General features: G+C 44.0%; 1 protein-coding gene and 1 pseudogene across 6 annotated transcripts in view; one reads left to right on the forward strand and one right to left on the reverse strand.

Annotated features, from left to right (window-relative positions):
- Window positions 1-1,052: 1,052 nt before the first annotated feature.
- Window positions 1,053-2,042, reverse strand: LOC101609977 (annotated as a pseudogene).
- A 3,145-nt stretch (window positions 2,043-5,187) lies between these two features.
- Window positions 5,188-19,016, forward strand: part of Meaf6 (MYST/Esa1 associated factor 6) — a 44,115-nt gene continuing 30,286 nt past the window's right edge. For all 6 annotated transcript variants that reach the window (XM_045149588.1, XM_045149590.1, XM_045149589.1 and 3 more), the window contains exons 1-4: window positions 5,188-5,319; window positions 6,334-6,449; window positions 9,253-9,340; window positions 9,482-9,527. In XM_045149588.1, the coding sequence (XP_045005523.1) occupies window positions 5,230-5,319; window positions 6,334-6,449; window positions 9,253-9,340; window positions 9,482-9,527 (340 nt within the window). In that variant the 5' untranslated portion in view covers window positions 5,188-5,229. The remainder of the gene's footprint in view (window positions 5,320-6,333; window positions 6,450-9,252; window positions 9,341-9,481; window positions 9,528-19,016) is intronic.

A 19,016-nucleotide genomic window follows, 5' to 3' on the forward strand; every position in this document is an offset into this window, starting at 1 on the left:
ATAAATTAGGCACATTTAAAAAGGAAGTTTGTGTTGAAAGAAATAGCACTACATAAAACAATATCTAAGTTTGGTTCCTGGCAAACAGTTCCCCACTGCTCATCTAAGGGACTGTCAAATGGTAAATTTTCAATCATTTTCCCTGAATAGGATTGATCCTCTCTCAAAATGGACTTTTTGTCTCCTGTGTAAAAGAAAAATGGACTTTTTTTTTTCCTTGTAAAAAACACTTCAGAAATTAAAACTGGCCTACTCACCCTAGACTCTTCGTAGAAGACAAGGACAAAGAATGTATACTTAAGTTTAATCAAGACTGCTTTGCACACCCCACCCCATCCTTTTTTTTTTTAAACACACATTAATAGTGGGACTCAAAATTAAAAAATAAGATCTGTTAAAAAGTTAAAACTGACTGTTCCACTGGACTGGAGCCTCTTGCTAGGATCCAGTATTACAAAATGAAGGTTCCATTTGTTTCCACACTCACAGTTACAAGCCACTTGAACTTATATGTCAATACACTACTTTTATAAATCATGGCCTTTGATTTTTCTAAATAGAGCTATTACAAATGAATACAAACTTGAAACATACTGTAATTTAAACTGATAAGCTTTGGGCCCTGCTTTTTAAGTTTTAAGGCATGTGTGTTTTCCTACTTTAACAACATTGTACAAATTTGTAATTACAATCACATGCATGATCTACAATTAAAAAAAAGTTTGGATTACAGTGTGTTTAAATTGCGAACCACAATTCAGCACCTGTCATGTTATAACTAATAAGGCAACAGCAGTGTCATATACTACAATAATACTCCCTTTCCACAGTCTAGCGCAGGGATCAATGAGAGCCCAGAAATGTGAGGAATCTTATGCCTACCTGTATAATCTGTACACATATTCTAGGGGTTTTGAATTGATGATAAAGGTCCTACATGAATCAAACTATCATATGCCAGACTAGTTACAGCAGCTGTTAATGAGCATCAGGGCACAATTCAAACTGTGCTTAATCACACAATGTGGCCTCGAGGTTTCAGCTCAGCCCCTTCAATCCTTCCGCTGCTTTCGCTTCACGCTGTTTTCCAGCTAAAATAAACTGTTGGTGTGTCCATTGACAGCAGTCACAGATCCATTCTGGTGTTCTTTCCTCCAGGAGGAACCCTTCTTGTAAGTCTGAATATAGAAGTTTGTGAAGAGAGCAATCAGGGAAATCATGTATCTGATCTGGACGTATAACCAACCAAGAGGGAAAGTACACGGCCAGATGACTGCACAGCTGGTTTGGATGATCGTCAGCACAAACTGAACCAGCTGCCCCCGAGTGATGTACCTCTTCCACCAGAGGTAAGGATGCATGGAAGGGACACACGACAGACCACAGTACGAGTACATGAGGACAAGGATGAAGCTGTTAAGCGTGGCACCAAAATAAGAAAGGCCACAGTGGACCCAATTCATCACAAACCACCAGATACTGAACATGGTGGCAGATGTGCAGGACTGTGGTCTGGTGGTGGTTCTTGGGCAGGATGAAGAAGAAGGTGACCATGAATTCTAAGAGTTTGGAGAAGTAGTACCACCAGAGAACATGGATGATCTTCATGTGTGATTCTCCTGCACTGCATGTGCCCTGACAGAAGAAATTGTATCTGCCTTCCCACACACCTGTCACCAACTCACAGAACATGCAGAGAGACAGCAATGTGAGTGCAAGCTTGTACACTACCAAACCTCCCCGGCAATAGAACGGCTGTTTATTCTTCATGTGTTTTGGTCCCAGACATACGATTAGTAAATAAATGACAGAGCAAACAAATGTAGGTATGTAATTATCCAGAAGAAACCATCCTTTTACCCTGGTATCGTAAGTGTATGGGATCATGACTACCGCTAGGCATATCCATCTTCAGTTCAGGAGAAGCTGCAGTGGCTTTCCAGAGGTTGTTCCAGTACAGATTCTCCACACTCTTAATACAGGTGATATCAAACATCATTCTGTCTGTGGCATTCTGACAGATGCAGTTCTTCTGCTGTTTTCTTCTCAGGGGCCCAGCAATGCCTTGAAATAGGTACTTAGTGATGCACCAAAATTTTCCATTTTAAAACCTCTCAGCCCGGGCGGCGGTGGCAGCAGCGGACACGGAGGGAGGGAGGCATGGAAGAGAGCAGATGCGCCTTTTTTTTTTTTTTTTTTTTAAGGTGTGCACCACCACACCAGGCTAACTCTTTCCTAGAGTTTGCGTGTGTATCATAGTCTTTCCTCAGGCATCCTTTCAATTGTTTTAGTGTAAAGCAGTTGGGCCATTTTCCTCAAGAATGCTAATGTGTTGACAATAGCAGCTTCAGGAACCTAAAATCAGTTTTAATACCTGTAATTTTAACTTGCGGCTTTTCAACTTAAAATCTTAAATCTCTCAGCCTGATATCTTTAGCCAACCACACCAGTCTATTACTTTTAAATTCAACTTTTATCAAACAATCTGGGCATGGGCAGCAGAACGTAACCAGCCCTTATGCCAGTAGCCCAGTTCTAACAAAGTCGTCTGCAGTCTTTTCTTCCCCTTAGAAATCTAAGCCGAGCCTCCAAATACAATTCTCTCTGCATTTAGTATTTTCAGTCTCTCACAGGAATGGTCCATAAACCTTGGCTTACTACTCCAGAAAACATCTTCAGTTGAAGTACTAAGTCCATGTCTATTCCTCCAAAACAAAAATTCCAAAAGACCAAAATCCATATGGTCATATTAATCTCAGCCCACCTCTTGGTACCATTTTCTGTAGCAGACAACTTCAGGTTAGCTGAGATGAACTTCTAGACCAGGCATAGTATGGAGGAAGGGATTTATTGAAGCTTACAGATCCAGGGTAAGTTCCATAATGGCAGAAGAAGTTGGCCCTCTCTTAAAGGACCAAGCAGACAGAGAAAAGGCTAAAAGCCACACAGCACACTTCAGGAACTCCAGATGGAATTAAGCACTTTGCATATCTTTATATTGGAATTTCAAATCCATTACCACACCTTAAGATCTGCCTAGTGACACCTTCTCCTGCCAGGTGGCTGCAGATCCAAATTACAGACTCATAAAACACTGAATATATATATTGGGGGTCATCTATTCAAACTACCATACCAATGAAATTCAGAAAAATCATGAGGACATACCTTAAGAACATATTCTCCTCTAAATTAAAAAATCTGAATGAATGGGACGATTTCCTAGATGTATATGACGTATGAAAATTAAGTCAAGATGAGATAAGCCATTTAAACAGATCTCTAACAAGCACGGAGAGCAAAGCAGTATTATAAAAATATTCTCAGCTGTGCAGGGCATGGTGGCGCATGCCTTTAATCCCAGCTTTCGGAAGGCAGAGGTAGGAGGATCACCATGTGTTTGAGGCCACCCTGAGATTGCATAGTAAATTCCAGGTCAGCCTGAGTTAGAGTGAGACCCTACCTCAAAAAACAAAAAACAAGCAACAACAACAACAACAAAATTCCCAACTAAAAATCCCCATGACCTGGTGAATTCACTGGTGATTTGTAGCAGACCACCAATGCTTCTCAAACTTTTCCATAAGATAGAAAAGGAGGGAATACTACTTCCAAACTTTCTACAAAGCCACCATTACCCTGATGATAAAGCCATACAAAGACAGAACAACAAAATAAAATTACAGACCAATCTCCCTCATGAACATAGATGCAAAAATTCTCAACAAAATACTAGCACACAGAATAACAAGAATATATCAGAAAGACAATTTACTCTGACCAAGTAGGCTTTATCCTAGAGATGCAAATTGATAAATGTAATACAAATAAATAAATAAATAAAATAAATGTAATGCAAATTGATAAATGTAATACAATATATAAATGGACCGAAGGACAAAAATCACATGAGATAATAGATGTGGAAAAGGCATTTACCAACATTCACCATGGTCAGCACAATGGTGACAGAGGCACGGGGAGGCGGAATGCTCAAGTTCTTTAAGAAATCAACTGGTCGTCACCTTCTTGCCTAACAATGTCCCAGGTCATAGTTTCTTGCCCCATTATCTCAAAGTCACCTGGTCACTACTCCAGTGTCACACCCTATTTTATTTTATTTACTCATTGAGGTAAGGTTTTACTCTAGCTCAGGCTGACCTGGAATTCACTATGTAGCCTCAGGGTGGCCTCAAACTCATGGAAATCCTACCTCTGCCTCCCAAGTGCTGGGATTAAAGGCCTGTGTCACCACACACGGCTTCACACCCTATTTTAAATGGTTAATGTAATGATCTCTAAATGAATTTTTCTATTCAACTTAACGAGTTTTTTTTCCCCTTCCTCACCTTCTGTCAACTGAATAAGCCCTATAAAGCCCACAACCTGAAAACTCAGGTTGGCTGTGCTCCTCTCCTGTGAGTCAGCCCTGGAAGTTAGTGCTTTTCCCAAATAAAAGCTTTCATCTTTGCCTCAGAATGGTCCCGCGTGGTCTTGGTCACTCCCAAAACTTACAGAAGGAATATATCTCAGTATAAAAAAGACTGCTTATGGCAAAGCACAGAATAGCACCAAGCACGGAGATGAAGAGTTCTTTGGAATAATGAAACTAAAAGGTACTTCCTTGCAAATTCTTAGGTTCAGTTCCCCAGTTCCCACCTAAAGCCAGGCTCACAAAGTGGCGCACGTGTCTGGACTTCATTTGCAATGGCAAGGGTCCTTGGTGCACCTATTCTCCCTCCCTCAAATCAATCAATCATCAGTCAGCCAATGAGTGGAGGTCGTGAATGAACTAGGGAGACAGCAGAGGGGCAGACAGAACTGCATGGAATTGCGAGGTCCTTCCAGTGCTCCAGGCTGTGTTTGGAAATCAGACCTCAATCTACTATGGTGAGGGGGGAGGATGACAAGCGACTGGGTGGTCCGCGAAGGGCATTTTCTAGGGTGGGGCCCACAGGCTTGCGGAGCAGTTTGGCTTTTGGACACAGTGAATATATGGTGCCTGCAAACCCCAGTGGCTAAACGAGGGCTCGGAAAGACCCGATCGCGCCAGGCCCAGCGCAGCCCCCCACCTCCCGGCCCTCGCAGGCTGCTTTCCCGCGCCCAGCCCGCCCGAGTCTCGGGAAGCCGCGCGCAGGCGCAGTGCGCGGCGCGCCCCCTGGCGGGCGGCGTCGGCCGAGAGCAGGGCCCGCCCCCAGCCCCGCGCCGCCGCTGCCGCCTCAGCCCAACATGGCGATGCACAACAAGACGGCGCCGCCGCAGATCCCGGACACCCGGCGGGAGCTGGCGGAGCTGGTGAAGCGGAAGCAGGAGCTGGCGGTGAGCGGCTGGGGCCGGGGAGCCGTCTCCGCCAGGCCCGGGGTCCGTCGCGCAGGCGGCCCGCGGCTCCGGGGACGAGCGCGGAGCGGCTCGGCGGGGCGCTGGGCGGCCGGAGGTGGGAGCGCGCTGGGCGGCCCGGCGGCGGCTCGGCTTCCCGGCCTGCGGCTCGGCGGCCGGGGCCCGGGGGGGAGGGGGGAGGGGCGGGCGCGGGAGGACGAGCGGCGGGGCGGGGCGGCTCTGCTCTGCGCCGGCCACCGGCTCGCTTCGGGCTGCGCTCCGGGCTGTGGAAGGAGGCGGACTCCTCCGCCCCGCCTGGCCTGCGGGGGATGCGGGAGCGTGTCCCCGCGGGTCCTGGGGCTGGGCGGATCCGTTGGGTGGTCGTGTTAGATGGGCCAGGCATTGGGATGTGTCCGGAAACATCTGGAAGGTGACAAGGCCCGGAGTGGGTGGGTGGGCGGGCAGTGGACGCGGACTAGGGAATTTAGAATCATGTGCACCCGGGGGCCCAAGCACCCCGGTGGCCGAGCCCTCCCCGCTCCCGCGCCTTGCCTTTCGCGTGCCGGAGGACCGTCTCACCTGGAGCTGCCCTTCCAGGTTTCCATAGCAACTGGCATCCCGGCGCCGGCGGCCTCCCTGAGCCTGCGGGGAGGGGAGCATTGATGTTGGAAGGCTTGTTCACCATACCCGTTCTGGTGGCTATACCTTTGGTGCGTGGGAATGGAGTCTGCCCACATTCTGTCTCAGTCTGGTTCTGGATAGCCAGGTATCTTGTCTGAGGCATAAGCAAAATGTGGCATGTGTGTCCGGTTTCATGGCCTTCTGTTCACAAAGGAGTCCACCATCCCCAAAAGATTTAGGCTCTCGTGGGCTTTGAGCAGCCTTTTGTTCCCTACATCCTCTATTCTTCTTATCACGAAGATAAGTGTGGACATACAAGTCAACACCAGAATCTCAGTCTGCTCATGCTTCGATGCTTGCACTTAAACGCCTCTATGTCCGTTTTTCATCTCTCAGGAAACACTTGCAAACTTGGAGAGACAGATCTATGCTTTTGAAGGAAGCTACCTGGAAGACACTCAGATGTATGGCAATATTATTCGTGGCTGGGATCGTTATCTGACCAACCAAAAGTGAGTGTCAGGAGCCAATGGTATTCCTTTTATTGCCGTAGTAATGGTCGTCTGGTAGCAACGTTGCAGGGAGGCCGTAGTAAAGTCATGGTGTGGAAAGAGATATAGCTTTGAACTTGAACTCCGGCTCTTTCTGCTGTCTCACTGAGTACCTTGGACAAAGCTCTCATTTGTGAATATGGAAAGAAGTAACCATCGCGCGCGGTGTTGGGTAGGAGGACTAAATGAAATACTGCTTGTGGCATCATTGTCTTTCACATTGTAATCAGCCTCAGTTTTTGCTGTACGTATATGTCAGTTCGTACCACTAATCATTTAATTTGATTCAGTAAACATTTCTAAACTTTAACCTGCTGTGGTGGCTCATACCTTTAATCCCAGCACTGAGGATGCTGGGGTAGGAGGATCTCTATGAGTTGGAGATCAGCCTGGAGCTATACAGTGAATTCTAGGTCAGCCTGGACCGCAGTGAGACCCCACCTCAAAAACAACAACAACAAAAAAAACCCAAAAACCCCCAAAAGTCTAAACTTATTTATTTATTCACATGTGTACTTGCTTGCTTATGTGTGTGAGGGTCTTTTGTTGAACACACACCTATCTGGCTTTATGTGGGTGGCTTGGGAATTAAAACCAGGCTAGCAGCTTTTGTAAGCAAATGCCTTTACCTGCTGAGCCATCTCCTCAGCTCCTAAAGTTCTGAAATTTGAAAAACTTCCAAATCTATAGAAAAATTAAAATTAATGTGTAGTACCTGAACAGTATCCTTCCCATATAGTCACCAGTTGTTAACATGTCCAGGTGGGTGTGCTCTCTCTTTCCCTCTCTGTCTCTCTGTTATATGTGAAAATCTATATACATTTAAGATTTTTTTTAAAAATTATTTATGTATTTATCTGAGAGAGAGAAATAGGCGGGCAGGGGGGGGGGGGGAGGGAGGATAGGCATGCCAGGGCCTCCAGCCACTGTAAAATGAACTCCAGACACATGCATCTCCTTAATGCATCTGGCTTACGTGGGTCCTGGGGAATGAAACCTGAGTCCTTTGGCTTTGCAGGCAAGCACCTCAACCACCAAGCCATCCCTCTAGCCCTGAGACTTTTTTTTTAATTTTGAAATAATTATTGATTCATATAGGGAGTTGCCAAAATAATAGAGCCCTCTCATATCCTTCAGTTTTCTTTGATACTTGTATTTTATGTAACTATAATGTTATGGTGATACAACATTATCAAACCCAGGATATTGACATTAGGACTCTGTTTTATCCTAAGACACATAATGACAGACTGAGCTGTAACCAGGGCTGATGATTGATGTCTCTACTGTCAAAGTTCATTTTTTCCCATGAGATCATTTTTTGTAGAAATTGTGACTGTACTGTTCCCTTCCTATTTTGGGGGGGGGGGTATTCCCAAAATAGGGATTCACTTTTTTTGCTGCTGCTGTTTTCTGAGGTAGAGTCTCACTCCTAGCCCAGGCTGACCTGGAGTTCACTTTGTAGTCTCAGGGTGTCCTTGAACTCATGGCAGTCCTCCTGCCACTGCCTCCCCAGTGCTGGGATTAAAGGCATGTGCCACCATGCCAGGCTGGAGGGATTGCTTAGAGGTTAAGGTGCTTGCCTGCAAAGCCGAAGGACCCAGGTTCAATTCCCCAGGACCCACATAACCCAGGTCAGCCTGTATTAGAGTGAGGCCCTACCTTGAAAAAGCAAATAAATAAATAAATAAATAAAAATGGAGTGGGGAGAGGGGTTTGAGCTGGGCATGCCTGACTGTGGCAGTGCCACTTTGTATATTCTGGCACTAGTCATGACATACCTCTTTGTTCCTTCTTTCCCCGAACCTCTTAAAAGCAGGTGAATAGACGAATGACTCAATAAGGACATGGTACTGTTATTGCAGCAGCTAAGATAACCTCACTTTCTGCTAAGGGTACATACCATTGGAAGATCCTGTAACATTCACATTCACATAAAGTTTTTTTTTTTTAAGTATTTGTTTATTTGAGAGAGAGAAAGAAGAAGCAGATAGAGAATGGGTATGCCAGGGTCTCTAGCCCCTGCAAGTGAACTCCAGATGCACGTGCCACGTTGTGCATCTGGCTTATGTGGCTTCTGGGGAGTTGAACCTGGGTCCTTAGGCTTTGCAGGCAAGCACCTTAACTGCTGAGCCCTCACATAAAGGTTGATTGGGGGCTGTAGTGATGATTTAGCACTTGCCTGCGAAGCCAAAGAACTCAGGTTCTACTCCCCAGGACTCACATAAGCCAGAAGTACAAGGTGGCACATGCATCTGGAGTTTGTTTGCAGGGCTAGAGGCTCAGATGTGCCTGTTTTCTATCTGTTTTCTTTTCTTTCTTTTTTTTTTTTAATTGAGCTCATTGGGCTGTCTGGGTGTGGTGGCACATACTTTTACTTATTTATTTAAACAGAGAAAGAGGGGGAGAGAGAGAGAGAGAATGGGCACACCAGGGCCTCCAGCCACTGCATACGAGCTCCAGATATGTGTGCCCCCTTGTGCATCTGGCTAACATGGGTCCTGGGGAATTGAATCTGGATCTCTTGGCTTTGCAGGCAAATGCCTTAATGGATAAGCCATCCCTCCCACTCTGTCTGTTTCCCTATCTGTCTGTCTGTCTACCTATCTGTGTGTGTGTATAAAAATAAGTTGATTGGGCTGTTGTGTGAGATCTGAGGTATTCCTGTATGGAACTTAGTTAAAACAGTTCCTTGCATCTCCCTCAGCTTGAGCTGTTGGCATAGCTGGATGTTTATTTAAATCAATTCTTCTGTGTGTTTTAGAAACTCCAATAGCAAAAACGATAGGAGGAACCGGAAGTTTAAGGAAGCTGAACGACTCTTCAGCAAATCTTCTGTTACTTCGGCAGCTGTAAGTGGTGGTGGTGGAGGGCACGCCTCTCTGTGGTCCTGGGTTGTGGAATGTGGGTTTTCCCTATCCCTTCCTCCTTATGTGGCTTTCTCTCCTGCAGTGTGTGGTTATTTTTCTAGTAACTTGTGGCTTTTCTTTTAGGCAGTAAGTGCATTGGCAGGAGTTCAGGACCAGCTCATTGAAAAGAGTAAGTTTTTGCTCTCTGTCAGTTTACTTTCCCCTCACCCCCCAGTTTGGGTTTCACTGTAGCCCAGGCTGGCCTCAAACTCATAGCACTCAGGAAGCAGAGGTAGGAGGATCACCATGAGTTTGAGGCCACCCTGAGACCACATAGTGAATTCCAGGTCAGTCTGGGCTAGAGTGAAATCCTACCTTGAAAAAAAAAAAGGAAATTTCAGGAATATTAGAAAATGTCTTTTTTTTATTTATGAGAGGGAGAGAATTGGTGTGCTAGGGCCTTAGCCCCTGCAAACAAACTCCAGATGTGTGTGCCACCTTGTGCATCTGGCTTATGTGGGTTCTGGGGAGTCAAACCTGGGCCCCTAGTATTCTCAGGCAAGTTCCTAACTGCTAAGCCTTCTCTCAAGTCCTAAGATTTTGGTTTTTTGAGGTAGGGTCTCACTGTAGCTCAGGCTGACCTGGAATTCATTATGTAGTCTCAGGGTGGCCTCAAACTCATGGCAATCCTCATACCTCTGCGTCCTGAGTGCTGGGATTAAAGGCATGTGCCACCATGCCCGGCATAAGAATTTTTTTTTGTTTACTTTTATTTATTTATTTGAGAGCAACAGACAGAGAGAGAAAGAGGCAGATAGAGAGAGAGAGAGAATGGGCGCGCCAGGGCCTCCAGCCACTGCAAACGAACTCCAGACGTGTGCGCCCCCTTGTGCATCTGGCTAACGTGGGTCCTGGGGAATTGAGCCTCGAACCGGGGTCCTTAGGCTTCACAGGCAAGCACTTAACCGCTAGGCCATCTCTCCAGCCCATAAGAAATTTTTTAGTAAGCAGTTTATCTATATTATTTTTATTATTTGCAAGCAGAGAGACAGAGAGAGAATGGGTGTACCAGGGCCTTCAGGTGCTGTAGATAGACTCTAGATGCATGTGTCAGGGTGCATTTGCCTTTATTTGGCTACTGGGGAAACAAGCTGAGGCCATTAGTCTTTATAGGTAAGTACCTTAACCACTGAGCATCTCTTCAATCCCTTAAAATAATTTTATTTATTTTTCTTTTTTGTTTTTTTGAGGTAGGGTCTCACTCTAGCCCAGGCTGATCTGGAATTCACTATGTAGTCTCAGGCTGGCCTCATAATCACAGTGATCTTCCTACCTCTGCCTCCTGAGTGCTGAGATTAAAGGTGTGTGCCACCAGCCCCAGTGAACTTATTTTTGTTTTTGTTTTGTTTTTCGAGATAGGGTCTCACGCTAGCTCAGGCTGTCCTGGATTTCACTATGTAGTTTCAGGGTGGCCTTAAACTCACGGCGATTCTCCTACCTCTGCCTCCTGAGTGCTAGGATTAAAGGTGTGCGCCACCACGCCCAGCCCCAGTGAATTTTTTAAAGAACATTTAAAAAAATGTATTTATTTGAGAGAGAGAGAGAGAGAGAGAAAGAATGGGTATGTCAGGGTCTCCAATCACAGCCAACGAACTCCAGACACATGCACCCCCTTATGCATCTGTCTTATGTGGGTCCTGGAGAATCTAACTGGGATCCTTTGGCTTTGCAGGCAAATGCTTTAGCCATTAAGCAATCTCTCCAGCCCTTAAAGAACATTTTTATTAGAGAAAGAGGCAGATAAGAGAGAATGAGTCCATACTCTATGTTAAGGTTTCCTGCCACTGGAAATGAACTCTAGATGCATGTGCCACTCTGTGCATCTGGCTTATATGGGTACTAGAGAATTGAACCCGGGCTATCAGCCTTTACAAACATGCTGCTTTAACCACTGAGCCATTTCTCAAGCACCAGGATTTTTTTAAACTATGCAGTGGGGAGTAGATATTTATCACACAGATTATATAATTTTTGTGTTTAAGCTAGTCTAATTCTGTTCTAATTTCTTTTTAAAAATATTTTATTTAAGAGAGAGAGAGAGAGGCAGATAGAGGGAAGAGTTGAGCCATCCAGGGCCTCTAGCTGCTGCAAAGAAATCCAGACACATATGCCACCTTGTGCATCTGGCTTTACATGGGTACTGGGAAATTGAACCTGCGTCCTTTGGCTTTGTAGGCAAGCACCTTAATCGCTAAGCCATCTCTCCAATGCCTCCCCCCTTTTTTTATTATGTAAGAACTTTGTATGGTTATATCATGTGTTGGTACCATGATTTCCCTCCTCTCTCTCTTTTTTTAAAATATTTATTTATTTATTTGACAGAGTAAGATGGGGGAGGGAGGGAGAGAGAGCACGCACACCAGGGCCTCCAGCCACTACAAACGAACTCCAGACGCATGCACCCCCTTGTGCATCTGGTTTATGTGGGTCCTGGGGAATCAAACCTAGGTCCTTCGGCTTTACAGGCAAACACTTTAACCGCTAAGCCATTCCTCCAGCTCTCCTCTTTCTTTTTTTTTATTTTAAAAATATTTTTATTTATTTGCAAGCAGAGAGACAGAGAATGGGCATGTCAGGACTTCTAGCCACTGCAAACAAACTAAATGCATGCGCCACTTTGTGCATCTAGCTTTATGTGGGCACTAGGGTATGGAGCTCAGGTTGTTAGGTTTTGCAGGCAAACACCTTGAGCCATCTTTCCAGCCCTCTGTTGTAATTTCTAGCAATGAATGTCGGTAGCAACTTGGTCTTTTTTTTTCAGGCCGTGTTCCTGTACTAAATGGTCTCTGTGTATTATATCACTTTGAAACACAAGCTGGTTTATGTGTGTGTGTAAGTGTGGGTTTGTACAGGCCATAATGTGCTTTGGGAGGTTAGAATTTGACCTGGGGGTCCTCACCTTCTGTTAAGGCTGAGTAGTCTCATTTCCTGCCTTGGCCTGGCCAGCTGGTTTGTGAGCTTCCTGAAGGTTCACTTCTTACTGCTCTGCCTGCATGGTGTGATTACAGACACTTGAGCTCTGTGTCTGGCTTTATGTGGGTTCTGGTGTGGTGATCTAAACTCTGGGACTCGTGCTTGTGAGGTAAGTGTTTTACCTACTGAGCTTAACCCACAGGCTGCATTTATTTTTTTGTTATTTGAGGTAGGGTCTCTCTCACTCTAGCCCAGGCTGACTAGGTAGTTTCAGAGTGGCCTCGAACTCATGACAGTCCACCTACCTCTGCCTCCTGAGTGGTGGGATTAAAGGTGTGTGCTACCACGCCTGGTTTAAGAACTCCCCCTCCTTTTCTTTAAAAAAATATTTATTTTATTTTATTTATTTGAGAGAGAATAGAGAGAAAGTATGTGCCAGAGCCTTTAGCTTCTGAAAACAAACTCCAGACACATGTGCCACCTTGTACATTTGCAGACAAGCATCTTAACTGCTAAACCATTTCTCCAGTCCTCTCCTTTTTAAATTTTTTTTTAAATAAATTTTATTTACTTATTGAGAGAGAGAGAGAGAGAATGAATATGGACATGCTAGAGCCTCCCAGCCCTGCAAAGGAACTCTAGATGCATGTTTTATCTCTGGCTTATGTGGGTTCTGGGGAATTGAACCCGGTTCCTTTGGCTTGGAAGGCAAGAACTTTAACCACTAAGCCATTTCTCCAGCCCAAGAACTCCCTTTTTGAAAGAAAACAAACAAACAAACATTTGAGATTGATGGGCTGGGATGATGGCTCAGTGGAAGTTTACAAACATGTTGAGGACTGGAGAGATGGCTTGGTAGTGAAGGCACTTGTCTGCAAAGCCAATGGACCCAGGTTTGATTCCTCAGGACCCACATCAGCCAGCTGCACAAAGTGGGACATGCATCTGGAGTTTGTTTGCAGTGGCTGAAGGCCCTGGCTTGCCCATTCTCTATCTGCCTCTTTCTCTCTCTCTTTCTCACTCAAATAAATTTTTAAAATGTATTAAAAAACAAAAACACATTGATACAAGAGTCTTACTGTGTAACCTTGGCTGGCCTGGAACTCATGATCCTGCTTCAGCCTCTTGAGTAGCATGCAGTCTCACACTCACCTGTACTAAGTCCTTTTTTTCTTTATTGATTCTCAGTTAAATCTGATTGGTTGAAGTATGAGGGATTGAACCTAGGCCTCTGCACATGCTGGGCAAGTACTCTGTCACTGAGCTGTATCCCAACATTAAAACATTTTTACTTACTTGGGCTGGAGAGCTGGCTTAGCAGTTAAGGTGTCTGCCTGTGAAGCCTAAGAATCCAGGTTTGATTCCCCAGTAACCACATAAGCCAGATGCATAGGGTGGCACATGTACCTGAAATTTGTTTACAGTGGCTGGAGGTCCTGGCATGCCCATTCTCTCTAACACTTGCTCTTTGCAATAAATAAATAAAATAATTTAAAATACATTAAAAAAAATCTTTTTTACCTTTATAATGTATCCTTTGTAGAGATCAAGGTCAGGTAAGAGATATTTGGGATCTCTGCCTCCTGAATGCTAGAATTAAAGCCATGTGCCACCATGCCTGGCTTTTTTTTTTTTTCTTTTTAATTTGAAAGAGAGAAAGAGGCAGAGAGAGAGAAAGAGAATGAATGGGCGTGCCAAGGTCTCCAGGCGCATATGCCACTTTGTACATCTGACTTAATGTGGGTCATGGGTAGTTGAATCTGGGTCCTTAGGTTTTGTAGGCAAGCAGCTTAAGCCATTTCTCCTGCTCTGCCTTCTTAGTTTTCATAAGAACATGTACTCCTGTCCCAGTTTGGCTGATCAGTTTTTACTTTTTAGAACTTTGCTTTTTTTTTTTTTATTTTAATTTTTGATGTAGGGTCTCACACTAGCCCAGGCTGACCTGGAATTCACTATGTAGTTTCAGGGTGGCCTTGAACTTATAGCGATCCTCCTACTACTGCATTCTGAGTGCTGGGATTAAAGGCTTGTGCCACCATACCTGGCTCTAGAATATATATATATGCGTGTGTGTGTGTGTGTACACATACATACATACATACATACATATAAAAGATTTATTTATTTATTTATTTGAGACACAGGGGGAGAGAGTGAGAATGGGTGCGCCAGGACCTCTAGCCACTGCAAATGAACTCCAGATGCATGCACCACTGTGTGCATCTGGCTTATGTGGGACCTGGAGAGTAGAACCTGGGTCCTTAGGCTTTGCGGGCATGTGCCTTAACTGCTAAGCCATCTCTCCAGCCCCTAGAATATTTTTTATTTATTTGCAAGCAGAAGAAAGAATGAGAGAGAGGCAATGAGCGTGCCAAGGCATCCTGCCTCTGCCAAAGAACTCCAGATGTATGTGCCGCTTTGCATCTGGCTTGATGTGAGTACTGAGGAGTCATTGTACACCATCAAGCTTTGCAAGCAAGTGCTTTGAACTGCTGAATCATCTCTCCAGCCCTAGCTAATCACTTAGTAAGTGGCTCTGAGCCCGTTTACCCATATAGACTAGGAAGTCCAGGCACCTGTCAGGAAAAGTTTCTTTCAGAAACTTGATTGAGACAATACTTACGCATTAAAAAATTTTAAAATAAATGAGGGCCAGTCATTGTCCTTAAATCTTTATCCTGGATTAAGCCATATACCTGGAATGAATCATAATGGATATCCCTTTAGTTTTCCCATATGTAAAGATTTTTTAAAATTTTTATTTGTTTTTAAATGCTTTATTTTTATTTATTTGTTTACCTGATAGAGAAAGAGGGATAGAGAGAGAGAGAATGGGCACACCAGGGCCTCCAGCCACTGCAAACGAACTCCAGACGCATGTGCTCCCTTGTGCATGTGGCTAACGTGGGTCCTGGGAAATCAAACATAGGTCCTTTGGCTTTGCAGACAAACACTTTAACTAGTAAGCTATCCCTCCAGCTCAAAGTTTTTATTTTTTATTTATTCATTTGAGAGAGAGAAAAAGAGGTGGATAGAGAGAATGGGCACACATGTGCCTCCTTGTGCATCTGGCTTACATGGGTTCTAGGGAATCAAACTGGGGTCATTAGATTTTGCAGGCAAACGCCGTAACTGCTAAGCCATTTTCCTGCCTGCCCCCCCCCCCCGTTTTTTTTTGTTTTTTTTTTTTAACTGAGTCATTCTCTGGTCTTTTGAATTCTGTCCCTGTTTTTAAAATATTTATTTATTTATTTGACAGAAAGGCAGGGGGAGAGAGAGAGAAAGAGAGAGAGAAGGGTGTGCCAGGGCCTCCAGCCACTGCAAACGAACTTCAGATGCATGTTCCACCTTCTGCATCTGGCTTACATGGTTTCCTGGGGAATCAAACCTGGGTCCTTTGGGAATGGTGAATTCCAGGTCAGCCTGGGCTAGAGCTAGACCCTACCTTGAAAAATGATAAAAAGAAAGAAAGAAATTCCCAGAGAAGGTTACAGTTAGCAGTGCAGCATAATCCTGTTATATTAAAAGGGACAGGGCTGGAGGGATGGTTTAGTTAAGGTGTTTGCCTGTAGAGCCAGATGCACAAGGTTGCACATGCATCTGGAGTTAGTTTGCAGTGGCATGCCCATTCTCTCCCCAACTCATGATCCTCCTGCCTTTGCCTTTTGAGTACTGGAATTAAAGGCATGTGCTACCATGCCTAGCCTAAAATGGTTTCCCCTGAAAACTAGCATTTTCCTGAAAATTTTGTTTGGCTATGTCCCTTTGTGTGACTGTGTAAATATTTAAAGCTAAATTTATGATCCTCCTGAGCAAGCAAATAGAAATGTATAGCGTGGATTTTTGGAATTGATCTTAGCACCATATCCAGATTATTTTCCTATTATTTGTCCTTGCTGTATTTTAAAAGATTTATATTTATTTATTTGAGAGAGAGAGAATGGGCATATCAGGGCTTCCAATCATGCATACAAACTCTAGATACTTGTGCCACCTTGTGCAGCTAGCTTACGTGGGTACCGGGGTCCTTACAGGCAAGTGCTTTAACTGCTAAGCTAGCTCTCCAGCCCATAACCCCCTTCTTGTTTTGTTTTTAGAGGTAGGGTCTCACTCTAGCCCAGGCTGACCTGGAATTCACTATGTAGTCTCAGGGTGTCCTTGAACACACAGCAATCCCACCTCTGCCTCCTGAGTGTGGGGATTAAGGGTATGCAGGTGTGCTTCTCCACACCCCGCTGCCCAATTCATCTTTTTTTTTCTTTTCACAATTTTTTATTAACAACTTCCATGATTATAAACAATATCCCATGGTAATACCCTCCCTTCCCCCACTTTCTTCTTTGAAACTCCATTCTCCATCATACCCCTCCCCCCTCAATCAGTCTCTTTTATTTTGATGTCATGATCTTTTCCTCCTATTCTGATGGTCTTGTGTAGGTAGTGTCAGGCACTGTGAGGTCATGGATATCCAGACCATTTTGTGTCTGGGGGGAGTATGTTGTAAGGAGTCCTACCCTTCCTTTGGCTCTTACATTCTTTCTGCCACCTCTTCCACAATAGACCATGAGCCTTGGAAGGTGTGTTAGAGGTATTGCAATACTGAGCACTCTGGTCACTTCTTTCCAGTACCATGATACCTTCTGAGTCGTCCCAAGGTCACTGCCATCTAAAGAGAGAAGATTCTGTACCAAAAGGGAGAGTAGCATTAATATAAGAGTATGTAAACATTAAGAGAAGTGCTTACTGGGCAGTTTGATGTGCATAGTATATACATTTAGCCAGACAACACAGACATTACACCCCTAGTGCTCATGACTACCCCTGTTTTAAGTTTTCAGTATCAGGGATGTATTCCCTCCCATGGAGTGGGCCTTGTCGTACAAATTAGAGGGCAGTTGGTTTCCAACATGACAGGCATGCCACTATTACACCCATTGGCTCATTTGGCCTGTCTGGCCAAATATGAGGCTTGCAGTGTCCATTGTTGAATATCTTCACTGGTGTTTTCTCTTTCTCCTATTTAACTGCATCCAGAATGGCTTCTTCCTTATCTTCATTATCCACTCATCAGTTGAGGGGCATCTAAGCTAGTTCCATTTCCCAGCTATTGTGAATTGAGAGGCAATAAACATGGTTGAGCAAGTATCTCTAAAGTAATAAGATGAGTCCTTAGGATATATGCCTAGTAGTGCTATAGCTGGGTCATATGGTAGATCTATTTTTAGCTGTCTCAGGAACCTCCACACTGATTTCCATAATGGCTGGACCAGATTTCATTCCCACCAACAGTGTGGAAGGGTTCCTCTTTTTCTACATCCTCTCTAGCATTTATGGTCATTTGTCTTCATGATGGTAGCCAATCTGATAGAGGTGAGATGGAATCACAACGTAGTTTTAATCTGCATGTCCTTGATGACTAGGGATGTAGAATGGGTTTTAGATGCTTATATGCCATCCGTATTTCCTCTTCTGAGAAAACTCTATTTAGTTCTGTAGCTCATTTTTTAATGGGTTTGATATCTTATTTAATTTTCTGAGTTCTTTGAATATCCTAGGTATTAATCCTCTATCAGATGTATAGCTGGCGAAGATTTTTTCCCATTCTGTAGGTTGCCTCTTTGCTTTGTTCACAGTGTCCTTTGCAGTGCAAAATCTTTGTAATCTCATGAGGTCCAAGTAGTTAATATGTGGTTTTATTGCCTGAGCAATTGGGGTTATATTCAGAAAGTCTTTGCCAAGACCAATGTGTTGGAGAGTTTCCCCTACTTTTTCCTTTAGCAGTTACAGAGTTTCAGGTCTGATGTTAAGGTCTTTAATCCATTTGGACTTAATTCTTGTGCATGCAGATAAAGAAGAATCTATTTTCATCCTTCTCCAGATACATACCCAGTTTTCCCAGCACCATTTTCTGAAGAGGCTGTCTTTTCTCCAATGAGTATTTTTGGCAGTTTTATCGAGTATCAAGTGGCTGTGGCTACCCAGACTTACATCTGGGTCCTCTATTCTGTTCCATTGATCTACATGTCTGCTTTTGTGCCAGTACCATGCTGTTTTTGTTACTGTGGTTCTGTAGTATAGGTTAAAATCAGGTATGGTGATACTGCCAGCCTTATTTTTGTTGCTCAGTATTGTTTTAGATATTCAGGATTTTTTGTGATTACAAATGAACTTTTGGATTGTTTTTCCTATTTCTGTGAAGAATGCCATTGGAATTTTGATGGGGGTTGCATTAAATGTGTAGATTGCTTTTGGTAAGATTGCCATTTTCACAATATTGATTCTTCCAATCCAGGAACAAGGGATGTTTTTCCATTTTCTAGTGTCTTCTGCAATTTCTCGTTTGAGTGTTTTAAAGTTTTCATTGTAGAGATCCTTCACTTCCTTGGTTAGGTTTATTCCAAGGTATTTTATTATTTTTTGATGCAATTATTAATGGGAGTGGTTCTCTGATTTCATCCTCTGTGTATTTGTTGTTAGCATATATGAAGGCTACTGATTTCTGTGTATTTATTTTGTATCCTGCTACATGGTTGTAGGTGTTTATCAGCTCTAACAGTTTGCTGGTAGAGTCTTTAGGGTCCTTTATGTATAGAATCATGTCATCTGCAAATAATGATAACTTGATCTCTTCCAATTTGTATCCCTTTTATGTGCATCTCTTGCCTTATTGCTATGGCTGAGACTTCCAGAACTATATTAAATAAAA

Source organism: Jaculus jaculus, chromosome 5 (assembly GCF_020740685.1).
Source record: "Jaculus jaculus isolate mJacJac1 chromosome 5, mJacJac1.mat.Y.cur, whole genome shotgun sequence".
Lineage (NCBI taxonomy): Eukaryota > Metazoa > Chordata > Mammalia > Rodentia > Dipodidae > Jaculus > Jaculus jaculus.